This window comes from Dryobates pubescens, chromosome 20 (assembly GCF_014839835.1).
Source record: "Dryobates pubescens isolate bDryPub1 chromosome 20, bDryPub1.pri, whole genome shotgun sequence".
Taxonomy (NCBI): Eukaryota; Metazoa; Chordata; class Aves; order Piciformes; family Picidae; genus Dryobates; species Dryobates pubescens.
In genome coordinates this window covers 4,367,230-4,389,358 of record NC_071631.1, presented here as the reverse complement: position 1 = coordinate 4,389,358, position 22,129 = coordinate 4,367,230, and the positions used below count along the sequence as shown (strand labels likewise).

The 22,129-nt window shown below is 53.0% G+C and overlaps 1 protein-coding gene across 1 annotated transcript in view; it reads left to right on the top strand.

Moving 5' to 3' along the window:
- Positions 1–9,813: 9,813 nt before the first annotated feature.
- Positions 9,814–22,129, top strand: part of GRIK3 (glutamate ionotropic receptor kainate type subunit 3) — a 124,070-nt gene continuing 111,754 nt past the window's right edge. The window contains exon 1 of the mRNA XM_054170330.1: positions 9,814–10,092. Coding sequence (XP_054026305.1) covers positions 9,978–10,092 — 115 coding nt within the window. The 5' untranslated portion in view covers positions 9,814–9,977. The remainder of the gene's footprint in view (positions 10,093–22,129) is intronic.

The following is a 22,129-nucleotide window of genomic DNA, read 5'->3' as shown; positions in this document are numbered from 1 at the left end:
AAGTTCTGCAAAAAAGGAGTTCTCCCTATGAGAAGAGGCTGAGGGAGCTGGGGTTGCTTAGCCTAGAGAAGAGGAGGCTCAGGGCAGACCTTATTGCTCTCTACAACTACCTGAAGGGAGGATGTAGCCAGGTGGGGGTGGGTCTCTTCCCCCAGGCAACCAGCACCAGAACAAGAGGACACAGTCTCAAGTTGCATCAGGGGAGATTCAGGCTGGAGGTGAGGAGAAAGTTCTTCCCAGCCATGGGAATGTGCTGCCCAGGGAGGTGGCAGAGTCAGCGTCCCTGGAGGTGTTCAAAAAGGGATTGGATGTGGCACTTGAAGCCATGGTTCCGTTGTCATGAGGTGTTGGGTGACAGGTTGGACTTGATGATCTTTGAGGTCTTTTCCAGCCTTATTGATTCTATGATTAATGAATTCAGAGTTGTGCTCCTTGTACTGGGTTTGTGCTGATGGTCTAAGAGAGAAGCAGCCCTCTCCACCTGCAAGACCACCCAGTGTTGGATCTCTTGCTGCTTTTGCTCCCAGCTGTATCTAATTCCTCCAGCTCTTCCAGTATGAAGCCAATGGAGATACCTGGAAATCTGGGGTGAATTTTGAGCCCTGCACCTGCCTCAAAGCCAAAGGAAGCCTTTGAAAATGGCTTTCAAAACAACATAAAAAGGACACACTCAGCATGGCCCAAGCACATCAGCTTTCAACTGCTCCTCTGTGGCAAGGTCAGCAGTTGATGAAGTTACTTGGTGGCACCAGCCACTGCTGGAGGGGTTTTCCCAACAGCTCCCTCACCCAGCCACTGGGACAAATTGGACCAACTGGGAAGACCAGAGAGCAGCTTATGTGTTGCAATTCAAAACTCAGTTTGTTTTCCTTCTTTTGAAATTGCTTTTTTTTTTTTTTAAACCCTCTCCATTTTCTGAACACTTTAAAAGCACCAAATAAACATCAGATTTACTACAAGATAATAAAAGGCAGCATTTCCCTCCTCCTGTGGTTAGGGCTGTGACGTATGTGGGAAGCCTCCCAACCCCTCCCTCCCCCCCTTTCAATCCACAAACATGACAAGCTGCACAAAACCCCTTCCAGCAGGAGAAAACACAAAGCTCTTCACTCCTTACTATGCTGAAAAGTGCCAAAAGGCACAGACAGTCATGATTAATAACCACTTAACCCAGCAGTCTGGTTTAGCACTGGTTTTAAAGGGAATCTCCCATCAGAGTAAACCAAGGCCGCTGGAAATGGGTGTTGGAGGTGGTGCAAGGTGGTGTCACTCCTCATAGCTCAGATCAGGAGGTGAGTGCTGTCACTGGGGCCAACAGAGAGGTTCTCCCTCTCCAATGGGCTATACCCATGCAGACAGGTTTGAGACAGGCACTGTGGTTTTCACTGGAACACTTTAGCCACTTGAAGAAGCTTTGAAAACCCAAGCAGGGCCAGTTGTGAGTGAGTGGTCACCCACAGGACATTCCCCACCCCAAGCACGCACTTCTTGCCTCCACACAGTTAACACACCTCAGTTCTTCACAGCATCTTGCCCATGGCCAGTGCCTGCTGCTACAGGAAAGCTCCTGGGCAGCCCACACCCTTCCCAAGGCAGGAACCCCTGGCCCCCAGTACCATCAATTCTTCCCCTGCCAAGTGATGCCCACATGTGCCTCATTCTATCCTGAACAGGCATGGCCAGATCCAGCCACAGCTTCCCCACCCAGCACTGAAACAAAACTAGAAGTGGGTAGATTCAGATTGGATGTTAGGAAGAAGTTGTTCCCCATGAGGGTGGTGAGAGCCTGGCACAGGTTGCCCAGGGAGGTGGTGGAAGCCTCATCCCTGGAGGTTTTTGCAGCCAGGCTGGATGTGGCTGTGAGCAACCTGCTGTAGTGTGAGGTGTTCCTGCCCATGGCAGGGGGGCTGGAACTGGCTGATCCTTGAGGTCCCTTCCAACCCTGACAATTCTATGATTGTATGAAACCTTCTCTGAATGTGCTGGAACAACCCAGAAATGTGCTGGAGCTGGAAGCAGGCCTGAGTTTGCAGTGGGACTGGGAAAAGAGACTGGCTGCAGCTGGCCAAATTAATTCCCAGCATAATTCCACTGAAGTCTGATTTTAACAGGCATTGGAAAGAACGTGCTCTTTTCTTGCCCTTTGCTTGTGTAGAGAGGAAAAAAACCCCACAAAACACAATAAAACAAAGGTATTAACAACTCATTCCAAATCTTTGCATGGGCAATTAGACATGTGGGCAGCAAAGTGCCCTCTGCACTCCCAGGCTGGCAGGTGACCAACCTTCTGCTCAGCCAGTTGGTGCATTTGTGCAGGACGAGAAAGGAGAGACCCCCCCACCTCCTGTCTTCCATACAATGCACCTCGCTTTGAAGCTGACAGGTTGAAAACAAACCCCAGGAGAAGGCAGCAGAAAGCCAGGGAGCACACCAAATTTTTGTAAGCCGGTTCCATGGCAAGATAATTGCAAGCAGAGTCTAATTCTGCAGCCTCTCATTTTCTTGTCTGACTAAGCAGGCATAATTTACACCCATCAGTTGCCAGGGGTTGCTCCCACCAATCCTAAGGACACAGGGCTGCTTGTTTTCACAAAAAATGTTTTGAAAAATGATGATTTCCCTACCTCTGCAGGAAGAGGATGAAGAAAACAGACAAAAGGCTACCTGACACAAACATTCATTGCCACTCAGCCCAGGCCAAATGATGATCTTGCAGCATGGAAAAGGGAGCACTTGCTGGAGCTGAGTGACCAAAACAGCCTCTCCTGTCAAGGGATGAGTACATGGGGTGATAAAGACAATAATTTGAACTGGTCTTACTCACTCAATTGTTCCCTACTGCCCTTTTCAGCACACATGACACGCTGCAATTGCCCTCCCGGTGCCACGTGAGGCTGATGCCAACCAGAGCACATACAGCTTGGCCCTGCACATCCCTTGGGATGCTTCCACTCTCTGGGCACTGGGATGGCCTGATCCGTGCTTAGGAAAGATGTTGAGTTGCTGGAAGGTGTCCAGAGAAGGGCAACAAAGCTGGGGAGGGATTTGGAGCACAGCCCTGTGAGGAGAGGCTGAGGGAGCTGGGGTTGCTTAGCCTGGAGAAGAGGAGGCTCAGGGGAGACCTTCTTGCTCTCTACAACTACCTGAAGGGAGGTTGTAGCCAGGTGGGGGCTGGTCTCTTCTCCCAGGCAGTCAGCAACTGAACAAGAGGACACAGTCTCAAGCTGTGCCAGGGGAGGTTTAGGCTGGATGTTAGGAAGAAGTTCTTCCCAGAAAGAGAGATTGGTCATTGGGATGTGCTGCCCAGGGAGGTGGTGGAGTCGCCATCACTGGAGGTGTTTAGGAAGAGACTGGATGGGGTGCTTGGTGCCATAGTTTAGTTGATTAGATGGTGTTGGGTGATAGGTTAGACTTGATGATCTCAAAGGTCTCTTCCAACCTGGTTAATTCTATTCTAATTCTATTCTATTCTATAGAAACCAGCACCATGGCACATCCAAAACAGGCAGGCAGCTCCTCGTGTTGTCCCAAGCTTCTGCTGCCTTGGTGACCCTGCAGGTGTGGATGCCAGGAAGCACACAGCCTGATCCCTCCCAGCAAGCAGCAGCACATCTCCAGGTTCAAAACCAAGATCACTTCAAAAGCAGTGGCTGATCAAAGGAGTCCCTGCCAGGGAGATGCCCTGCAAGGGTCCTGCTTCATGGGGTTTTATGTGAGAGCTGGCACAGATGTGGCTCCTCCAGCATCAGAGCAGAGGTGGCTGAAACACCTCCCCCGGCCTCCCACCAGCCAACACCACCTGAGAGTCTCACATTCCTGCTGTCCCCTCCTGGGTGAAAGACACCAGCCCCCCCAAGAGACAGGTGTCTCCCTGTGATAGTGGCTGGAGTCTGCTGGCAAAGACCCAGCTGGATTCCTCCCAGGAGTGTGACAATCTTTTGAGACAGGAGGGGACCCTTGGACAAGGCAAATTGTGTCATAATTGATTAAAAATAAACCCAAGATTTCCCTCCCTTATTTCTTCCTTTGAAGAGTCTCCATCAGTCCCAGTTACACCAGCTGCAGGCAGGACAGTCTGGCAAATGCCTCCAGTCATCCTTTGCTAAGGGCCATGTGTTGGTGCTCCCAGAGCTGGTGTAGCCCAGGTCTCATTCTCAGGTCTGCCCTAGCTGGAAAGGGGGTGGAGGAGGAAATTGATGATGTAAATACTGATGTGATGAAGAAAGAGCCAATTCCCATCTCCTGCCAGCCTGGGGACACTGGAAACAAAACCTCCTGCCTGCTCCCACCAGCTCTACTGGCAGAGCCCAGCCCAGAGCAGGGAGCTGCTGTGCCCCAGCCTGGGTGCTCCGTTCCTGCACCCACTGCGAGAAGATGTCTGCAGAGGTGGGCAATGCCAACTGCCTCCCAGGCAGGGGTGAAGAAGCTTTTGATCCATCCAAACACTGGGGCCACTCACCGAGCTCTGATCAGAGTTTCCCTGCAGCGTTGGCCCCTGCACACATCCCTGTGCAGGAACAGGAGGCAGCAGTTGGTACCAACTCCCTCCTGGCGTTCGCAGCTTCTGCAGAGCATTTCTGCTCTGGGCTTTGACAGGAGCTCGCAGCCTCCCAGCGCCTTCGCCTGACTCTCACGATAATATATGCAGCAGAACTGGATACATTTCAAACCAGCTATTACACCACAGTGTGTTCCAACACAAATATATGCAGTGTAGAGCAGCAACAACCCTTCCAGGGTACTGCCGTGTGCCACAGATTGCGGAACAAATGCCTCGCGCTGCGCGCTCCGCGCCGGCCCCACCGTGCCAGGGCTCAGGGAGCAGACACCCGGTGAGCTGCACCAAGAGAGGCAACCTGAGAGGTATTTAAGCAGCAAGAACCCTCCAGAAATCCAAGTCATCTGTCCAGCAGCACGGCAGGCAATGCACGCTTTCCTCAGGGGCGGGATGCTGGTGCCTCCCTTGCTGCCCCCAGAGCGGAGCATCCTTGCCCCGCTCGGGCCATTGGGGGGAACACAAAGCTCTTCCCATTGTGGATGAGATGCTGAGTAGGAAGTGGAGAGTATTCCCTCTTTTTCCTCCCACAACAAGCAAAATCCATCACAAAATTCCAGCCCCTTTGTGGGGGCAAAGAAGGTTTCTTGCTGTTTGCTTTTGCAAGAGCTCCCAGAGTGTAGGTGGCAGCAGCACCTCATCCTGGCAGCTCACAAGGAGTTAATAAGTTAATGCCTTTGGCAGTAATGAGGTTCTCAACAGCCCTGGGGCAAACCAGCTTCTCCAAGCCTTGAGCAGACCCCAGATCTTTGGGGCAAACCAAAGCTTCCCCCCATGGGTGCCGCCATGCCCAGCCCCACGCAGCCCTTGGCACTCACCAGCGCCATCACAGCTCCTCAGTGCTACTCCAGAAGTAATCTGCCCTTGGCATTTGAAACCAGGGAATCTACTGTGGCACAAGCCGAGCTGCAGGAGGCGGCAGAATTAAAACCAGAGCGTTAAGGGAGAAGAAACGAGCACACGGTCAGACGGGAAAGAGGGGGAGGGATTCTTCGTAAGGGGTGAACCTGTGAACCGCAGGCTGAAATTTAATTTAGCAGCCCATCAATCAAGCTGCTGGGTGTCAAAGTTAAGGGCTAGTGGGGACTGTTTCAGTAGAGGGCACTCAAGTCCCAGAAATCTGCATTTGCCAGCCCCGCTGTATTTACTCTCTGGTATTTTAGGAGCCGACTCCAGCACATGAATCTCAGTAATGTGAGCGCTGGGCCTCGTAACTCACCCTGATCGTGGTTATATTACACCTGATGCGTATAAATCTAAACAAAATACATGTGGATGGAGCTAATCCGAACGAACCAGTTTAGATCCTGTTAGAAAAGATCAAAGAGAAGCCTCTTTTTCTCTCTTAGTGTGGAAAAATGGCACGGCTCTAGCAACGCCTGGGCTCTTCCTGCAAGGTTCACGCTGCTGCTGCTGCTGCCACTCCAAAGCATGAATCTTACCTGGGAAAGGTCCTTTGTCAAGCAGCATTTCCCCCTTCAATATTAATGATTTATACTTTTTTTCCCCCTCCACTTTTGCCAGCAGTCATAGAATCATAGAATTGCCAGGGTTGGAAGGGACCTCAAGGAGCAGCCAGTTCCAACCCCACTGCCATGGGCAGAGACACCTCACACTACAGCAGGTTGCTCACAGCCACATCCAGCCTGACCTTCAAAACCTCCAGGGATGAGGCTTCCACCACCTCCCTGGGCAACCTGTGCCACTGTCTCACCACCCTCATGGGGAAAAGCTTCTTCCTAACATCCAACCTGAATCTACCCATTTCTATATTTTTTCCCATTCCCCCCAGTCCTATCTCCCTGACACCCTAAAAAGTCCCTCCCCAGCTTTCTTGTAGCCCCCTGCAGATACTGGAAGGACACAATTAGGTCTCCTTGGAGCCTTCTCTTCTCCAGACTGCTCAGCCCCAACTCCCTCAGTCTGTCCTCACAGCAGAGAAGCTCCAGCCCTCTCATCATCTTTATGGCCCTTCTCTGGACACCTTCCAGCACCTCCAGATCCTTCTTGTAATAGAGGCTCCAGAGCTGGACACAGTACTCCAGGTGGGGGGTCTCATCAGAGTGGAGTAGAGGGGGAGAATCACCTTCCTCAATCTGCTCAAAACTAAAGTCCTACCTCCACAGTCATCAGAGCATCTACCAATCTGCAGCTCTGTTTGTAGGTGAGGGAGCTGAGACTTTTACATGTCCAAAACAAATGGAGAAATGGGCACCAAAAGAAAAATAACTAAATAAATCAGAGCCCTCCCTGGGTGATAAACGGAGCTCTGAGCACCACGTGGATTGGCTGTCAGGAAGGCAGCATGAAGATCTAACACATCCAAGCATCCTCATGACAGACTAGGAATAGCCAAACGACTCCTTCTAGATGGTACAGCGTGTTCAGGAGTTATAAATACAGCAGAATTTGCACTAATTGATAGAAATGAAATGATGAATTCCTGCATTAAGATAATTTCCACAGCAGTTGTGAACTGGACAACTCTCTCATATTTTTAGCATCGCTGGAACGACTCACAGAAGAACACCAAAGCTCTTCTGCTGCTTGTGATTGTCCTTCAGCAAGGCAACAGCCACAGATTCCCAGAGAAGGTCCTAAATTACCCCCAAATCAGCCCACCCCCTCCCAAGTACCCCCAGGACCAGTCACCCACATATCAAGGCCCAGCAGATACAGCTCAGCCCAGCATCCCAAGCAGCACTTACCTGGTACCAGCACCGAGATGGAGCTCTGGTCCTGTGGAAGGTGCATCCTCGCAGGTGTGGACCCCAGGGCAGCAGATCCATGGATACATGGCGGGGGCAGGGGGGGAGACCCAAACACCTAAGGCAGCCATGGTGCAACATCTAAGAATAGTACCAAAAAGATTTTCTTTTTAATCACATCTGGAGCAGCTCAGGGATTCCTGTGGGAGAGGAAAGAGGAGCCCCGCCGAGACACATAGGAGGGACAGACTAGGGGAGAGCAGGACCTCAGGAACATGAGGAACAGAAACTCAGCACTCATCTGATCTTCTGCTGTGTGACCTTGGATTGCTCCAGGAGGAAAGGCCACACAGACCCCAAGCAAGCAGCTGTGAAGCTGTAGGCCACCATCTGCCCAGTGCCAGGCGCATCAGGGCTGGGCTGTTCTCTACCTTCTGCTGATTGCTCCTGTCCTGCCTTCCTGAGCCCTTCTCTGACCCACACCCCACAAGGACATGGCCTCCACACACCCGTCAGATCCTAATCAAATAAGAACAATAAACAAACTATTTGTGCTGGCTCTGCAGTGGTGTCCAGGGCCGAGGCGAAGAGCCCTGATTAGTACCTACTGCCAGCAAAAGGCAAGAAGCAGCAGCCTGACACCAAAGGAGCTAACACAAGAGATCATCCCAGCTCCATTTTCACGTGAACTGCCCAGAAACCCTGAACCTCCTTCCCAGTTACTGAGAATCAAAATTGTTTTCTTCATGCTGGAGTTTACAAAGAGCGAAGAGCAGCCACAGATGAAACAGCCCTCTCCACCCTCAGCCTGCCAACAGCTTTCTGAGGCTTTGTTTATCTGCAGGTGCAAAGCTTCACCAGGTTGTGACATTTAATTTCAGAAGAGGGTCACGGGAACAGCTGTCCTTCGTTGAAGCAGTAAGTGAAGAAGATTTCCTCCATGCCCTTTTGCTAAATCTTTTCCTTTCCGGTGTCAGGAGGGATAAAGTTGTCCTTAACACGAGCCACCTTTTCCTGGAACCTTGACACTGGAGAGATTTCCTACTGGAAATCAGCCTTGGTCTGCCCACAGTGAACAGGAACAAGAGACCTCTGAGACCCAGCTTCTGCACAGCGCATCAGAGACGCTGAGCAGCGTCTGTGCCTCACTCTTAGGTAGGAGTAAGAACATGACACAGTTCTGGCAAGCCAGGTCACGCTCAGGGGGACCTTCCTATCCCCCCAAAGGAAGCATCAGCTAAACCACAACCCCACGTGCCTGGGGAGGCTCCGCAGCAGGCAGTAGGAAGAGGCACACCAGCATCTCCAGGAGGGGCTGGTGCTGTGGTGTGCGTGCAAGCCTCTCAGAGAGTCCTCCAGCTTTTCTTATGATTCCATGACAGTGACAGCTCCCTGCTACCCTGCCCATCCCCAGACCACACAGAACCAGCCAGAGACCAGACACCACCACGATGGGCATGCAGGGAGCCCATGGGGCTGGCTCATACAGCCCTCGGTGCGTGCTGGCTGATGACAGCTGCTGAACCCAGGAACTCCCCTTTCAGTTTCAGACCCCAAATGGTTTTGCCCTGTCCCCTCCTCCAGGCCACGCATCGGGGCTGACCTGGGCTGGTCGGGATGAGTTGTGGGAGTGCAGGACAGCCACCAGCTTCTCCCACAGCACTGAGCTGTGTTCAAAGGATAAGCAGACAAACTGGTGTGTTTGTGAGGAAATCAGAGCTGTGCTCCCAGCCCTTCCCGATGCAGCTCGCAGGCAGCTGGCAAATGGGAGCGGCTGGGAATGCTGGAACTGATCAAATTATTGAAATGAGGGGGAAATAAACTCGCCCCAGCCTAGCCCCCAAGTTGACAAAGCAGCCTCCTTATCTGCGACATGTGTGGCCCTTTGTCTGCCACCAGGGTCACCCAATTCCCGCCTGGGTATCGCCGTTTCCCTGCCACCCAGTACCCACCCGCCGCCCTTGCCACTGCCGAGCCCTGCCTGAGGGATGATGCCCCGCCTCGCCCCGGTGCCTGGCGAAGGGGACCCAGGGGACGTAGGGGACGGCGAGGTCTCCGGGGACGGCGGGACCCCCGGCCGCTTGGAGAACACCGAGCACCCCGCGGTCTGCGGGGCTGAAGGGGGCAGAGGGACGCCGGTTCTCCCGGTACCCTCCTTGTATTGCCGGTACACCCCCGGTACCTCGCGCACCGCTGCCCCCGCCCCTCCGCAGTCCCAGCCGAGGGTCCGCGGCCGCCTCGCCCCGGGGGAGCGGGCGGGTGGCAGCGGCTCGGTGCTGGTGTCGGTGTGTCGGGGGGTGTCTGTGTGTCGGTGTGAGCGTGTCAGGGCGTGTGGCGGGGTGGGCACCGCGCTCCACTCCGGGGCTTGGCGCCAGCCCGCGCATCAGCGGTAGGAGGGGACAGAGCCGCTCCCGCGGGCGCACCGGCAGCCCCGGCTCCGCAGGTGCCTCCCGACCGGCACCGGCACCGCACGGACCGGTTCGGCTGGGGTCGACACAGAGTGGAACGGCTCGGCTCGGCTCGGCACAGAGTGGAACGGCTCGGCTAGGAGCGGCTGCCGCGGGACGGGCCGGCGCGGCCGCACTAAGATGAGCCATGAGCGGAGCGGCCCCGGTCCGCACCGGCCGCTCCGCCTGAGTCCCGGGCAGCAGAAGCCCGCTCCCCCGCTGCCCCTGGGGCCGTAGGGCCGCCCCGGCCCCGCGCCCTCCCCAACGATGCCCCATCTCTGGCCGGCTCTCCGCGGCGTGCTCTGGGAATATTGGGCAGCGCTACTGGTCGGAGGCTTCTGGGGCCAGTGCTCGCACGGGATGCCGCATGTCATCCGGATCGGTAAGTGGTGGGGACGTGCTCGGGGGGCCGGGACGGGCGGGAGAGAGCTCTCCGGGGACGGGAGGGTCGGCGAAGCGGGCACCGGGAGAGCGCCCGGCCCGAGCTGCCGCCCTGGGCACGGTATGATGGGGCACGGTGCTGGGCACGGTGCTGAGGATAGTGCAAAGAGGAGTGGAGTGTGCTGTGCCCCGGCGAGGTGCTGAGCCCGAAGAGCAGGGGGATAATGCCCCTATGGAGACGGGAGATGCTGTGCCCCCGGAAAGGGGAGATGTTGTGTCCCTGGAAAGGGGAGATGCTGTGCCCATGGAGAAGGGAGATGCTGTACCCCCGGAAAGGGGAGATGCTTTGCCCATGGAGAGGGGAGATGCTGTGCCTCCAGAGAGAAGGGTTCTTGGTGCTGAGTCCTTGGGAGAGGAATGCTCTGTCCCCAGAGAGGGGAGATGCTGTGCTCCCAGTAAAGGGAAGATGCTGAGCCTGCTACTAGGAGGGCTGCGGTGCCAGTGCAAGAAGGGTGCTGTGCTTTTGCAAGGAGAGGTGCTGAGCTTGCTGCAGTAGGTATGCTGTGCAGAGGTGCTTTGACTTAGGGCCAGAGGTGCCCAGCACAGGGGACGGGCAGCCCGGGGAGCCCGCGGCGCTGAGCCTTGCTGCCTGCAGAATGCCAGAGGCTGGCTGTGCCGCTGCGGCTGCCGAGGGCCGGGCAGCTTTCATTAAATCATTGAGGTTTGGGGGGGAAATTAATTTTTAATAATGTTACATAAAGTAATTGCACAGATAACAGCTTGGGAGGGAGTCGACAATCTTTCTTTTGCTAATTAAACGAGATTCTTGTTTTAAGTGCGTCATGTAAAAGCACTGATTTTGTACTCCCTGTTCCTCACCGCCTGTACACCTTCCCAGGGACTTGCTGTCTGCCCAGTACATATTATATGGACTGATTTCCCTTTCTTCTCGGGGACCAGATTCTAACCCAGAGGAATTGGTGAAAAGCAAGTAGATCTGTGAATATTTTAAAGTGGAAAAATAAAAAGGTCTTCTTTATCCCAGTGCGACTGCACAGCAGCAGTGTGAACATCAGTAAGAGGGAAATGTCAGTCCTGAGGGACAGCTGCTTTCTGTCACCTCCAGCATGGGCTGGAGCAACACCACGGCCCAAATCATCTCATGGACAAGGGCTTGATCCCTGCAGGGTGAACATCTGCTCTCCCCTGGATTTCTGTGAATGAGACACTACAGGCAGATGTGGTCCTGGGCATGCCGAGTGCCAGAAGTGCTGGTGGAAAAGGTTAATGGACCTGCCCTGGGCCCTGGCTGCTGCTGGACTTCTGCTGGAGCCCGGCTGCTTGGTGTGCTCAGCTGGGAATGGTTTGTGCGACAGAGCTCCCCTGGTTCCCCTCCCAAGAACCCTCCCGCTGCTGCTGACGGGGCACGCTGGGCTTTGCCAGTGCCACAGTGCGAGCAGGGAGGAGACATCCTGCTGTGCCATGGCAGAGCTCCCCCCATCCATCACCAGCCTGGCCCCTCCGCAGCACCGGCCACGTTTCCCTTCCCAGAGGTGCCAGGGTGCGGATGCCCATCGGGACCATAAGCCATGTGCCTGGGGGGGTCCTGTTGCAACTGGGGTGCTGGGCTTGCAGCTCATCCTGCTTTGGGCTTGGCAGCAGTGGGACTGGTCCCTGGTGGCATCCCCGACATGCTGCCAGCCTGGTGCTCTGGAGCGGGTGTGTGGGGGCTGCTGCAGCACACACACTCTCTGGGGAACGGGCTGAAGTCACCAGGGCTGGCGAGTGCAGAGACCCCCGGGAATGCCAGGGGCTCGTGGGAGATGTTCAGGCCCAAGAGTATCCCTGTAGCTCTGGGAGATGTTTAGTCTTGAGCACGGGTACCTCAGTTGTCCTGAAAACGGAGATTTTCAAAGCAATTGCACAAAAGGAGAGAGGGGCTTTCAACCCGGGCACTGCTGCCAGCCCTTCACGGGGAGCTCCCCGGCTCGGGAAGGCAGGGAGGTGGGCAGGGAGGCAAGGAAGCAGGCAGGCAGACAGGCAGGGAGGGCTGCCCACCACAGAACACTGCCCTGCAGCGCCTCTGCCAGCACTACCCTGCCTGCTGCAGGAAGAGAAATGCCCCAACACTCAGCGCCTCATTTAGCCTTTTCCTTTATCAGTCAAATCAGAAACTTAAAGATCAGAAAAAGGCTTTAAAAGGGGCCGCGGGGAGCTCTGTGTTTGCCTTTGCTCTCAGCTAATACTGGCATGATTTTGACCTCTTTTTTTCAGCCCACTGGAAAATCGCTGCTTCTTCCCCCTGCATTAATTTGTGCAAAGCTGCCCTGGCTTTCAAGTAATTCTTTTAATTATTGGGTTATGGCAAGAAGCAGAGAACACTTAAATAAGTATTGTTTTAGAACAGAAAGTCAAACCGGAGAGGAACTAGGGAACTTTTCAAAGCTCTCTTTTTTTTCCTGTGAAGCCGACTATTAAAATAAACACAGGCAGAGATCTCTGAGAAAGGGAAGGGGAAGCCAAAAGCGCTCTTTCTCTCGCGAGTAAAATATAAATATTTAATCTACACGTCTAAACATATCTATACATACACACGTACAAGGAGAATCTGTTCCTCATTGCTGGGCTGGGTTTGGTTTGTTTGCTTTTTTTTTTTTCCCCCTTCGGAAGTAGGAGTTGTTCAACACCTGCTCAGTGATTGTACAACCTGCTAACGATGTGACAATGCTGCATCAGAAAACGCCACCTCGATCTGCGGCACGCTTGAGGTGCTGGGTTCAGCTCGGAGTTATTCTGGTACAAAGAGATAACAGGGGCGTGGGGGTGAGTGGAGTTGCTGCGTGTTTACACCACGGTGAGAGAGAGGTAGTAAGAGACGCTGCCAGCCCTGGCTGTGGATGAGATCAGGGAGATTACCCCAGTTAGGAAGAGCGGCACCGAGCCGCTGAGCGGTGGCACCGTCGTGTCCCTCGGACGGCAGAAGCAGCGAGCGCGAAGCGATTAAGCTGCCGTCAACAGCCTATTTGTCTAACCTTTCTCTTAGATTAAAAAGCAGTAGTAGCACCCCTTGACAGTTACAGACGAGAGCCTGATGCCATTTTGTAAAGCCTGGTGGCACCGGCCCTAGCGGGGCGGGGGGGGACTGGAAACAGAGTCACAGGTGGAGAAAAAAGACCAGCACGGCGCAGTAGCCGGGGTTCAGTGGCCCTGTGTCGCCCAAGCATCATCATCAATTGCTCAGAGTGATTATTTTGATGGATGATGTGTTAGCAAGGTGTACGTGTGGAGCAGGTGGGTGCCAGCGGTTGGTGATTAACAAAGAACCGTAAAAAATAAACGCCGGGAGCCGTCAGCCCGGCGTCAGGTCTGGCGTGTGGTGGTTTAGTGGCTTTGTTTGCATTCGGGTGCTGACGAGAAGGTGACACCAGACCTGCCAGCCCCGCTGCCATCCTTTCCCCATCACCCCTGCTCCATGAGGAGAATGGAACAACTGGCTCAGCCACCCCCCCTTTGCCACTCCCTCTGTGGGCATGTGGGGACAGGCAGGGTCTCCCTGCCCACCCTACACCTGGGTGCCCTCCAAACCCTGGCTGCCTGCTCTGTCCTGGCCCTTCCTCTGCAGGAGCACTGTGCTGTGCCTGAGTGTGTGTGTGTGGCGGGGGGGAGTGGGGGGTTGCATTTGGCTTTCTGCATTTGAAAAGGGATCACCTTCGCCTCGGGGTTCTCACTTTTCTGGTGTCATTTTTTTTTTCACTAAGGTTACATCCCTGCCGATATTTGTGCCAATAATCCCGCCTCAGGAGTGCTTGACAGCCCTGCTTTTGTGTGCTCAAGTCACTGCGAGCAGGACTGGGCTCAGCCAAGCTTTTAAGCAAACAGTTCTGCGTGCAGGAGTTTATCGGGTTTTATTTCTCGTAGCCTCCTCCTAAGCTGTGTTTGTGTAGAGAAGGGATCAGGGCATTGATTGTTTGTATGACTTGCAAGTAACGTGGAGAAGACAATCAAATTGGACTGGAGTCTGGGGGGGGGGGGGGGTGGTGGAAAAAAGGCATCGATTATTTTATATAAATACATAGAAAACAGATTCTGTGGCTAATTATCCTCCGTGGGATTGGCTTTTTCTGAGGCTTACTCTGCCAGTCTGGAATTTTATTTTTGAAATCACCTTCCCACACTCTGCAAACCAAGTTTTGTTTTCAGCAGTAAAGGCCACAGCAGGCTGGAGAAGGCTGAGAAGGGCAGTGGCCACTGGGCTGGGAGCTGTCTGGCTCTGGGGTGCTGGAGGGGGATCCTCAGAAGGGCAGCTCTGGGGTTGTTCTGTTCAGCTCCTGCTCGATGCCTGCTCTGTCCAGTGTCCTTGGGGGAGGGGTGGCTCAATGTGCCAGCCAGGGCCTGAGGCCACCGAATGTAAAGCAATGAAGAATTTGTCTCCAAGGCTGCTGAGGTGATGAAACGTAGTGGGGGTAGGAGCCGGCAGAAATTGAATGCAGGTCAATACCTTTCCCCCTTCCCAAAGCAAACAGCATCAGAAAAACAGTCTCACAGCACCTGAGACCAGCCCCTAGGCTCAAAACACCTTAACTGTGGGAATCTTCCCCGACCAGCTCCCTGCCACCTGCTCCCCAGTTTGGAACACAAGCATCCAGAGCAGAGCTGGGCTTCCCCTGGCCAAAGGGCACCTGTGGGCTGGGACACTGTCTGCTGTGGGTGGGTGTCTGTGCAGCAGCATCGATAGGGTCTCACATAGGTGCTTGAGATGAGGGTCTGGCCCCTGAACATCCCAGGGCCAAGCAGGCTGAGAGGCTGCTGCAGGATTCTGCTTTCTGCATCTTCACCATTGCTTTTTGGTTCCTTCCTTTTTTTCACTTCGGTTTTAAATCACTTTATTGCCTTTGTGTCTGTCTTTCCGTGGGTATTTCTGTGGCCACGCAGCCATTGTTCAAGCACTTAATAGTTGATAAAGTTATTCCAGGTCATGAGATGCTTTGTGTGTCAGCTAACACATTCCAGTGATTTCAGCGGGCTGCAAGGGTGGCAGTGTAAATTGTTTGGTGGTAAATTAATTCTGAATACATTTGAATAACAATGCTACCTCTTTATCGCAGAACAGTCCTAATTATTTGATCTTGGCATTCTCCTGAGAACTTCATACAGGAAATTAAGATCAAACCACAAGCCAGAATAAAAGAGACCCTCATTCAGCACAGGGCAGGAGCGTCGTCAAAATAAACAGCCCTGCTTAGTGCTGGGCTGCTGCCTCGGAGCGGGCACCTTCCCCTGGCTGTGGGCACCAGCACCATGACCTCCTCGATGGGCTGCACAGTGCTGGGTTGTACAGAACCCGAGTGGGGCAGGAACTTCTCCTGGGCTTCATCTGTGGGGACAGAGTTGGTGGCTGTGCCTGGCACTGCCGCCCAGGCGACACACGCCTGCTCCCGTGGCGTCACCACTCCTGCTTCTGCTACCAGCAAATCTACTGCCACTGCTGCAAACTCAACTTCTCTGTCTCTGGATGTTTTTGTTCATGGAACTAATTGGAGGTTGATGTTATGAGGAGATCTCTGCAAAGCCTTCTTGACACAGTCATGCACCAAGTGATGCTAAAAATGACTCAGCCAGCAGGGAAGTTTGGTCTCCCTTGTCCTGGTGAATGAAGAGCTCCCCTGGTACAGAGCAGCACTTCCACTGAATTAACAATCCTAGAGGAAATCCAGCTTTTCCGAGAGGAAATCCAGCTCCTCTTACTCTCACCTGCTGTGGATGATGCCAGAGGGGCTGACAGCTCAGCCTGTGGGCCAGCATCAGCAGAGGGCACTGTGCCTCGCCAGCTGCCCTGCCCGGGTGGCTCTGGCCACCTTGCTCGTTCAGCTCCTCCACACGCTGCGCTTCTGCCTCAGCCATCCTCTCTGATTCCATCCCCAGTGATCTCCAAGCGTTTGCAGGGATCAGCTGTGCCAGGAGAGCTGCGATGCAGGAGTCTCTTATGGAGACACAGATCAATCCAACCCCGGCCCTGCGCGGGCTGCTCCCACTGCTGAGCCTGGCAATCCAACGCGCTGCCTTCCTGCACCGGCTCTGCTGTGCAACCCCCTTTCCTTTGGCTTGGCTGAAGGTTTCATGTGATGCTGTCTAGACTTCTTTCTTCCCTTTGCATACTCAGAAGCCGGGCTGGTGGAAGTCTCTGAGTGAGGCAGATAACGAGTTGAAAGCAGCAGAACTCTCTGGGCGAGGGGGGAGAGAGGCAAAGGCTGAGAGCTGCTGAGGGCTGAAGGGGAGGATGAAAGCTGCGCTGCGGCGGCGGTGCCGAAGGGGAGAGATGAGAAGTGGGGGGTGCTGCTTGTCTCACAGCCATGAGAACCCAAGCTGCTGTGACTGCAGACGTTGCTGTTTGCGGTGACTGGAGGGGTATCCTTACCCTCCACCAGCTCCTCTGCCCGGAGACTCCAGCTTGTGTTTTCAGGCAGGGATTGTCTCGCTTTGGGCTGATGCTGAGGGAGTTCAGATGTGGTAGAGCTTCCTGCATCACTGCTGCTGTTCATTAGCACTAAACCCAGGGATAATTAGTTGGTGTTTATTACTCATAATGCAGCCTAAACCTGATGAGGGTCCTTAGGCACAGGCAAGAACTCTCCAAGCAGGTGGAAGGCTCAGTTTACTGCTTTGTCTTTGCTCCAGCACCAGCTTTTCTTTGTGGCTGCCTCTCTGAGCCCCTTTTGCTCTCACCTTCTGCCCCACACCTTGCTCTGCTGCCCCAGGGAACCTTCCCTCTACCTTCAGCTTCATTTCTCAGGTTTGCACTGAGTGAAACTCCCCACATCCAGTGTTACCCCAGCGTGCAGCAGCATCAGCCCTTGTGCTTTTTATCTGCAACAAGACATGGTACATAACCACACAGAGATATGACTGCTCTGTGATTTCTGGGAGGGCAGGGAGAGACAGGGAAATGTGGGCTACTTGGGCATCACACAGCAGGAGCACACAGAGCTGTCCTGCCAGCCTCCCTAGGCAAGCCCAGCAGTGGGAAGATACTCCTCCACCTCACTGTGGACACCAGTGCTGCTGGTGAGGGGCTGAAGAGGCACCAGTTGGTGTCCAGCTTAGCCCTGTCAGGAACTGATGCACCAAAGAGTCACTGCCCTGGAGAAAAAGCCTCTGAGCTGCACTTTGTTCTTTTGAGGTACAGCCTGGCCTTTTGCTTGAGTCACACTAAGTCTAAAGAGCAGCACCAAAATCAGAGTATTTGCACCTTGGATTAGGAGCTGAGTCTATGTGGTCACTGAGTCAGGAGAACATCCCTGCTCAGGGAAGTTTTAAGCAGAGAAATAAACCAGCTAATGTCAAAGGCATACAGCAGAGACTTAAACCCACACCACCCTGCAGATGAGTTCTTGCACTTTGCTCATCCCTCTGCAAGCTGGGCACCCCGGGATCCCCACCAAGGGCTGTCCACATTCTCCAGTGCATTACCAAGGCTTCTGAGGCTGACTGACTGAAATTAGCCTCCCATCCTTGCTGTCTGCAAAGAGCAGCTTCAGGAGCTGTGCCAGGGCAGCAGCTGAGACTGTAAAGGTGGTTCCTGTGTCCCATAAGGAATGGGAAGAGGCCGCTGGGTGATCTTACAGAGACCACTGGGTACTCATTAGCTGGTGATGACATCTGATTACTGAAGGATGTCCTTTGCTCCATCTAGGGACTTGGAGGTGACCAGAGCAGCTCCTTGAACTCATCACCAACCAGGTGAATAGGAACAGAAGCTGCTCCTAAAATAACAGAGTTGGTGCTGCAGAATCCAAACTGGATCAGAGATGCAGAAGGGAATGGGGAGGGAACTGTGCTGGCTGTGGGTGGCTCTCCCCACTCTAATGAATCTCCTGTCATCTCCTGCTTGTCTCCTGGGATGGAACAGTAAATAAAATCTGGTACAGCCCACAAAGTGAGCTGAGTTATGGCTGTCTGTGGGGACTGAAGTGTTAGACTTGGTGGTTAGTTCTGCAGTGAATTGAAAGCACCCAGGGGGAAGACACAGCAATCATTTGCACTTGTCTGACGCAGCATCTGGGGCACTTTGCTTCCTCCCCGGTGACCTGTGGTGGCTTCTCCACCCAGCAACATCATAGCTCAGGGTGTGACCACCCAACTGTGGGGCTCTGCTATCTTGGTCCTTGGGCACCTGCCTGCCAGCAGCATGCTGCTCTCCACAGTCACCACCAGAGCAGCCACCAAGGATGGTTCTCTTCCTTGTAGGCTTTGGGAAGGAAAACCACTCCCTTAACCCTGCAGAGCTCCCAGGTGTTGTCCTTTCAGTGGATGTGCAGCCAAAAGGTACATCATGATTAACCTCAAAAGTCCCTTTGCCTGTACAAGACAGATTTATATTTTCTCTACCTTTTTTTTCCCCTTGAGCCTGGATTCTTGGTGCAGACAGTGATTTATTGAATAATCAATTTCCTTATCTACGTAATACATGAAAGTGATCCATCAATGCCAGATAATCAATCCAGCTGGGGGGTGGGGGAGGTGGGGGGAGAGGTGTTCAGTGGGTAAGAGCTGTGTGTATGTGCACTTGGCTTGGTGTTTTCCTCCTGCATCATTGTCAGGCCAAATAACATCTCCCTTCCTGTGCTTTTGTTGATGGTGTGTAAAAGAAAGCCAGGACATTATATTACACCTTGTAAGTTTTACAGTACTTGAGAGGTTTATGTGGTATGAATGTAAAGGGCAATGCAATAATGCAAAGGGCAGCCAGACATTTTTAAGCACAGAAGGATACACAGGGAGCTGCAGAGATAAATCTGGGTGGATAATCATCCCACAGTGTCTCTCCAGTGGATGAGAGACAAAGATGTTTGCTGCAAATTGTGCTTCAGGTCACTTCTGCCCTGGTCTCAGGTTCTGCTCTGCTTAAATGATTCTTAAGCTCATTGCAGGTCTCTGCTCTGGTGACACTGCTGTCCTCTGCCACGTCCTGTGCCCAGCGGAGGTGGCTTACCCCTGCTGAAGGGCAGTGCCATTCTCCATCACTTAGGTGGTACAATGGGCTTGCACCATTCAGAGACTTGAGTAAATGATGATTGTTTGGTGGTCCTCTGTGAGTTAGGAAAGGGCTGATCTAGAAAATGAACCACAGGAGGAAGTAAGAGGAATCAAAATGACCAAGTCTGAAGTTTATATACAGTTTAGATGAGGAAGAAGACCCTGAATCACAGAATCATGGAATCCCAGCTTGGAAGGGACCTCAGCTGCTTCAACTGTTTTTGGGCTGGGTTTGGTTTCCCCACAGTTTGTGTCTTTGCTGCCAGAATCTGCTGGGTTCGAGCTGGGTAGAAAACTGCCTTTAAAAGAGGTCTGGGGATTTTAACAGTCACTGTCCCAGGGAAGGGAGAAACTTCACAGAATCTTCCTGTTGGCAGACTTCTGAAAGGACCCAGCAATGACCCCTCCTCACATGTGAATATTCAGAATTCAGCACTTGTAATTAGCAGCAGAATGGAGCCAAAATGTCATCACACTCCGAGGTCACAGTAGGTTTTATACATAGGTCACTGTTCCATGTGTTTCATTCAAATGCCAATTTGCTTTCTGGGCTTAGGATGGCACAAGCACTGATCAGCATTATGCTGTCTCCACATGTTCTGTACTTTCTGACTTCGCCTTAATTACTTCCAGTTTTAATTGTCTGCCTCAGAGATGGGATTTTCCTGATCTGAGCCATCTCATTCAGAAGTGAAAAAGAGCTGGAGACTGAAGCTCAGGGACGTGGCAATGCCTCCTGGAGGTCCCAGGAGCAGGAGCTGGCTGCTAGCTGGCATCTTGTTTCCTGTCAGTGGCAGCTCAAAGCCTGTGGTCAGGAGCACAAACTGGAGCTGGCAAACCCAGGGCCAGCCTCCTTTTCTGGCAGGAGGCCCCTGGGATGAGGAGAAAATCCTCTGAGTCCTCCTCCCTCTCCTGTGAAGCCCAATGCTGCCAAACCAGCAGCCCCACTGGAGACCTGCACCTCCCCGCAGCTCAGGATGCCATCACCGCTCCATTTTCTTTTGCAGTGATGCTGTTGCCATTTTAAGCTGAAGCAGGGACCTGTAAAACAGAAGCTCTTGGCTTAAATCTCTGCCTATAAAATCTGAAAGCTCTTTTCTCCCTTTATAGGGAAAGAAAACCATTTTCTTCCTCATTTTTACACACTTCTTATGAATTTTTATTTCTGGAAGCTCAGGTTTTTTAGGTTGTCTTCACTCAAAATGAGTCCTTGGCTGTTTAGCTGGAGGGGAATAGCAAGGCTCCCCTCATCAGAGTTGGAAATGGGATCTTTAAGTTTATTTTCCTGTTCATCTGCACCACAGGGAAGGGCTATCCAGCAAATGTACTGCAGGCTCTTAGATGGGCCTACAAGAAAGCTGGGGAGGGACTCTTCAGGGTGTCAGGGAGGGATAGGACTGGGGGGAATGGAACAAAACTAGAAAAGGGGAGATTCAGATTGGATGTTAGGAAGAAGTTCTTCCCCATGAGGGTGGTGAGAGACTGGCACAGGTTGCCCAGGAAGGCCAGGCTGGATGTGGCTGTGAGCAACCTGCTGTAGTGTGAGGTGTCCCTGCCCATGGCAGGGGGGTTGGAACTGGATAATCCTTGAGGTCCCTTCCAACCCTAACAGTTCTATGACTCTATGAAGCTGGTGGCACTTTCTGACACATTGAGCTTGTCTTTGCACAGATATCAGCATCACTTCAGATGAAAGTTATCAATGCAGGCACAGAGTGCAAACAATCCTCTGCTCTCCTGGCAGCTCCCTTCAGGTCCAGGGATGTGTCAACAGACAAGAGTGACTCTGTGCACATGCCCACCCCTTTGCAAACTGAGCAGTAAAGAGGCAGTTAGATCCATATTTACTTAATTTCCTGACACATTAATGTGGTGCTGGTTATTGGAGGAAACACATGAAATATTTTCTTGTCTGCAGTGCAACTGTGTATGTTAAGTGTGGCAATTTCAGTTGCTGGATCCATTTCCTCCAATTAGAGGGAGAGCAATGGCATACTAAAATCTGAAGCCCAGCCTGATTTGCATTCCCTTATCTCTCTGTTATGAATTCACATTTAGTGTTGGTCCTTTTTGGAGGCAATTTTAACCAAATTAACTCTCTCTCTCATTCCTTCTCCCTCACTCTGAGGAAGGGACTTTTTACAAGGGCTTGTGGTGAGAGGATAAGGGGCTATGGATTTGAGCAGCAAGAGTGGAGATTGAGGCTGGAGATTAGGAAGAAACTCTTTACAGTGAGGGTGACACTGGCACAGGTTGTCCAGGGAGGCTGTGGATGTCCCTTCCCTGGAGGTTTTCAAGGCCAGGCTGGATGAGGCCTTGAGCAACCTGGGCTGCTGGGAGGTGTCCCTGCCCATGGCAGGGGGGTGGAACTGGATGATCTTTAAGGTCCCTTCCAAACCAAACCATTCTGTGATTCCATGAGCCTATGCATCTCACACACTGAAGGAAGCCACAGCTCAGCCACACAGCTGAGCCACAAGAAAACCCCAGGACCCTTGTTCAGGACTCTCAGCCTTGGCAGATACCACCTGCACTTCATCTTGCCTGAAGACTCCCAGTTCCCTGGCCCTGCAGCACCCCTCTGCTATCAGCACTTTGGATGCTGAGCTCCTCAGATGAGCTCTTGCACACTCTGTACTTTCTCCCATCTCCTGCATTCTCCTTCCCTGGCAGCTGGCTGGGCTTTTGCTGACTGCTTGGAAACAGAACTCTCAGTACGTTCCTCCTTTCCTCAAGATCCTGCAAGGTGCCACCAGCCTGGTGACAGCCACCTCCTGCACACACTGAGCTCCCATGGCTCTACCTGGGAGTTCTCCTCTCTCTCTCTATTTCCTGCTGGCCCAGGAGGCTGGGCTACAGCTTTTGTCTGCCTTGTTAAGGTCATTCCGGGCAGTAAGGGGCTCTGTGCTCTCTGAGCGTTTGTGGGGAACCCATTTCCATATGAATTATGAAAGTTTTGTGCCAAGGGGGCTGTAATTCCTAAATTGCTTTGACAGCAGCGTTTT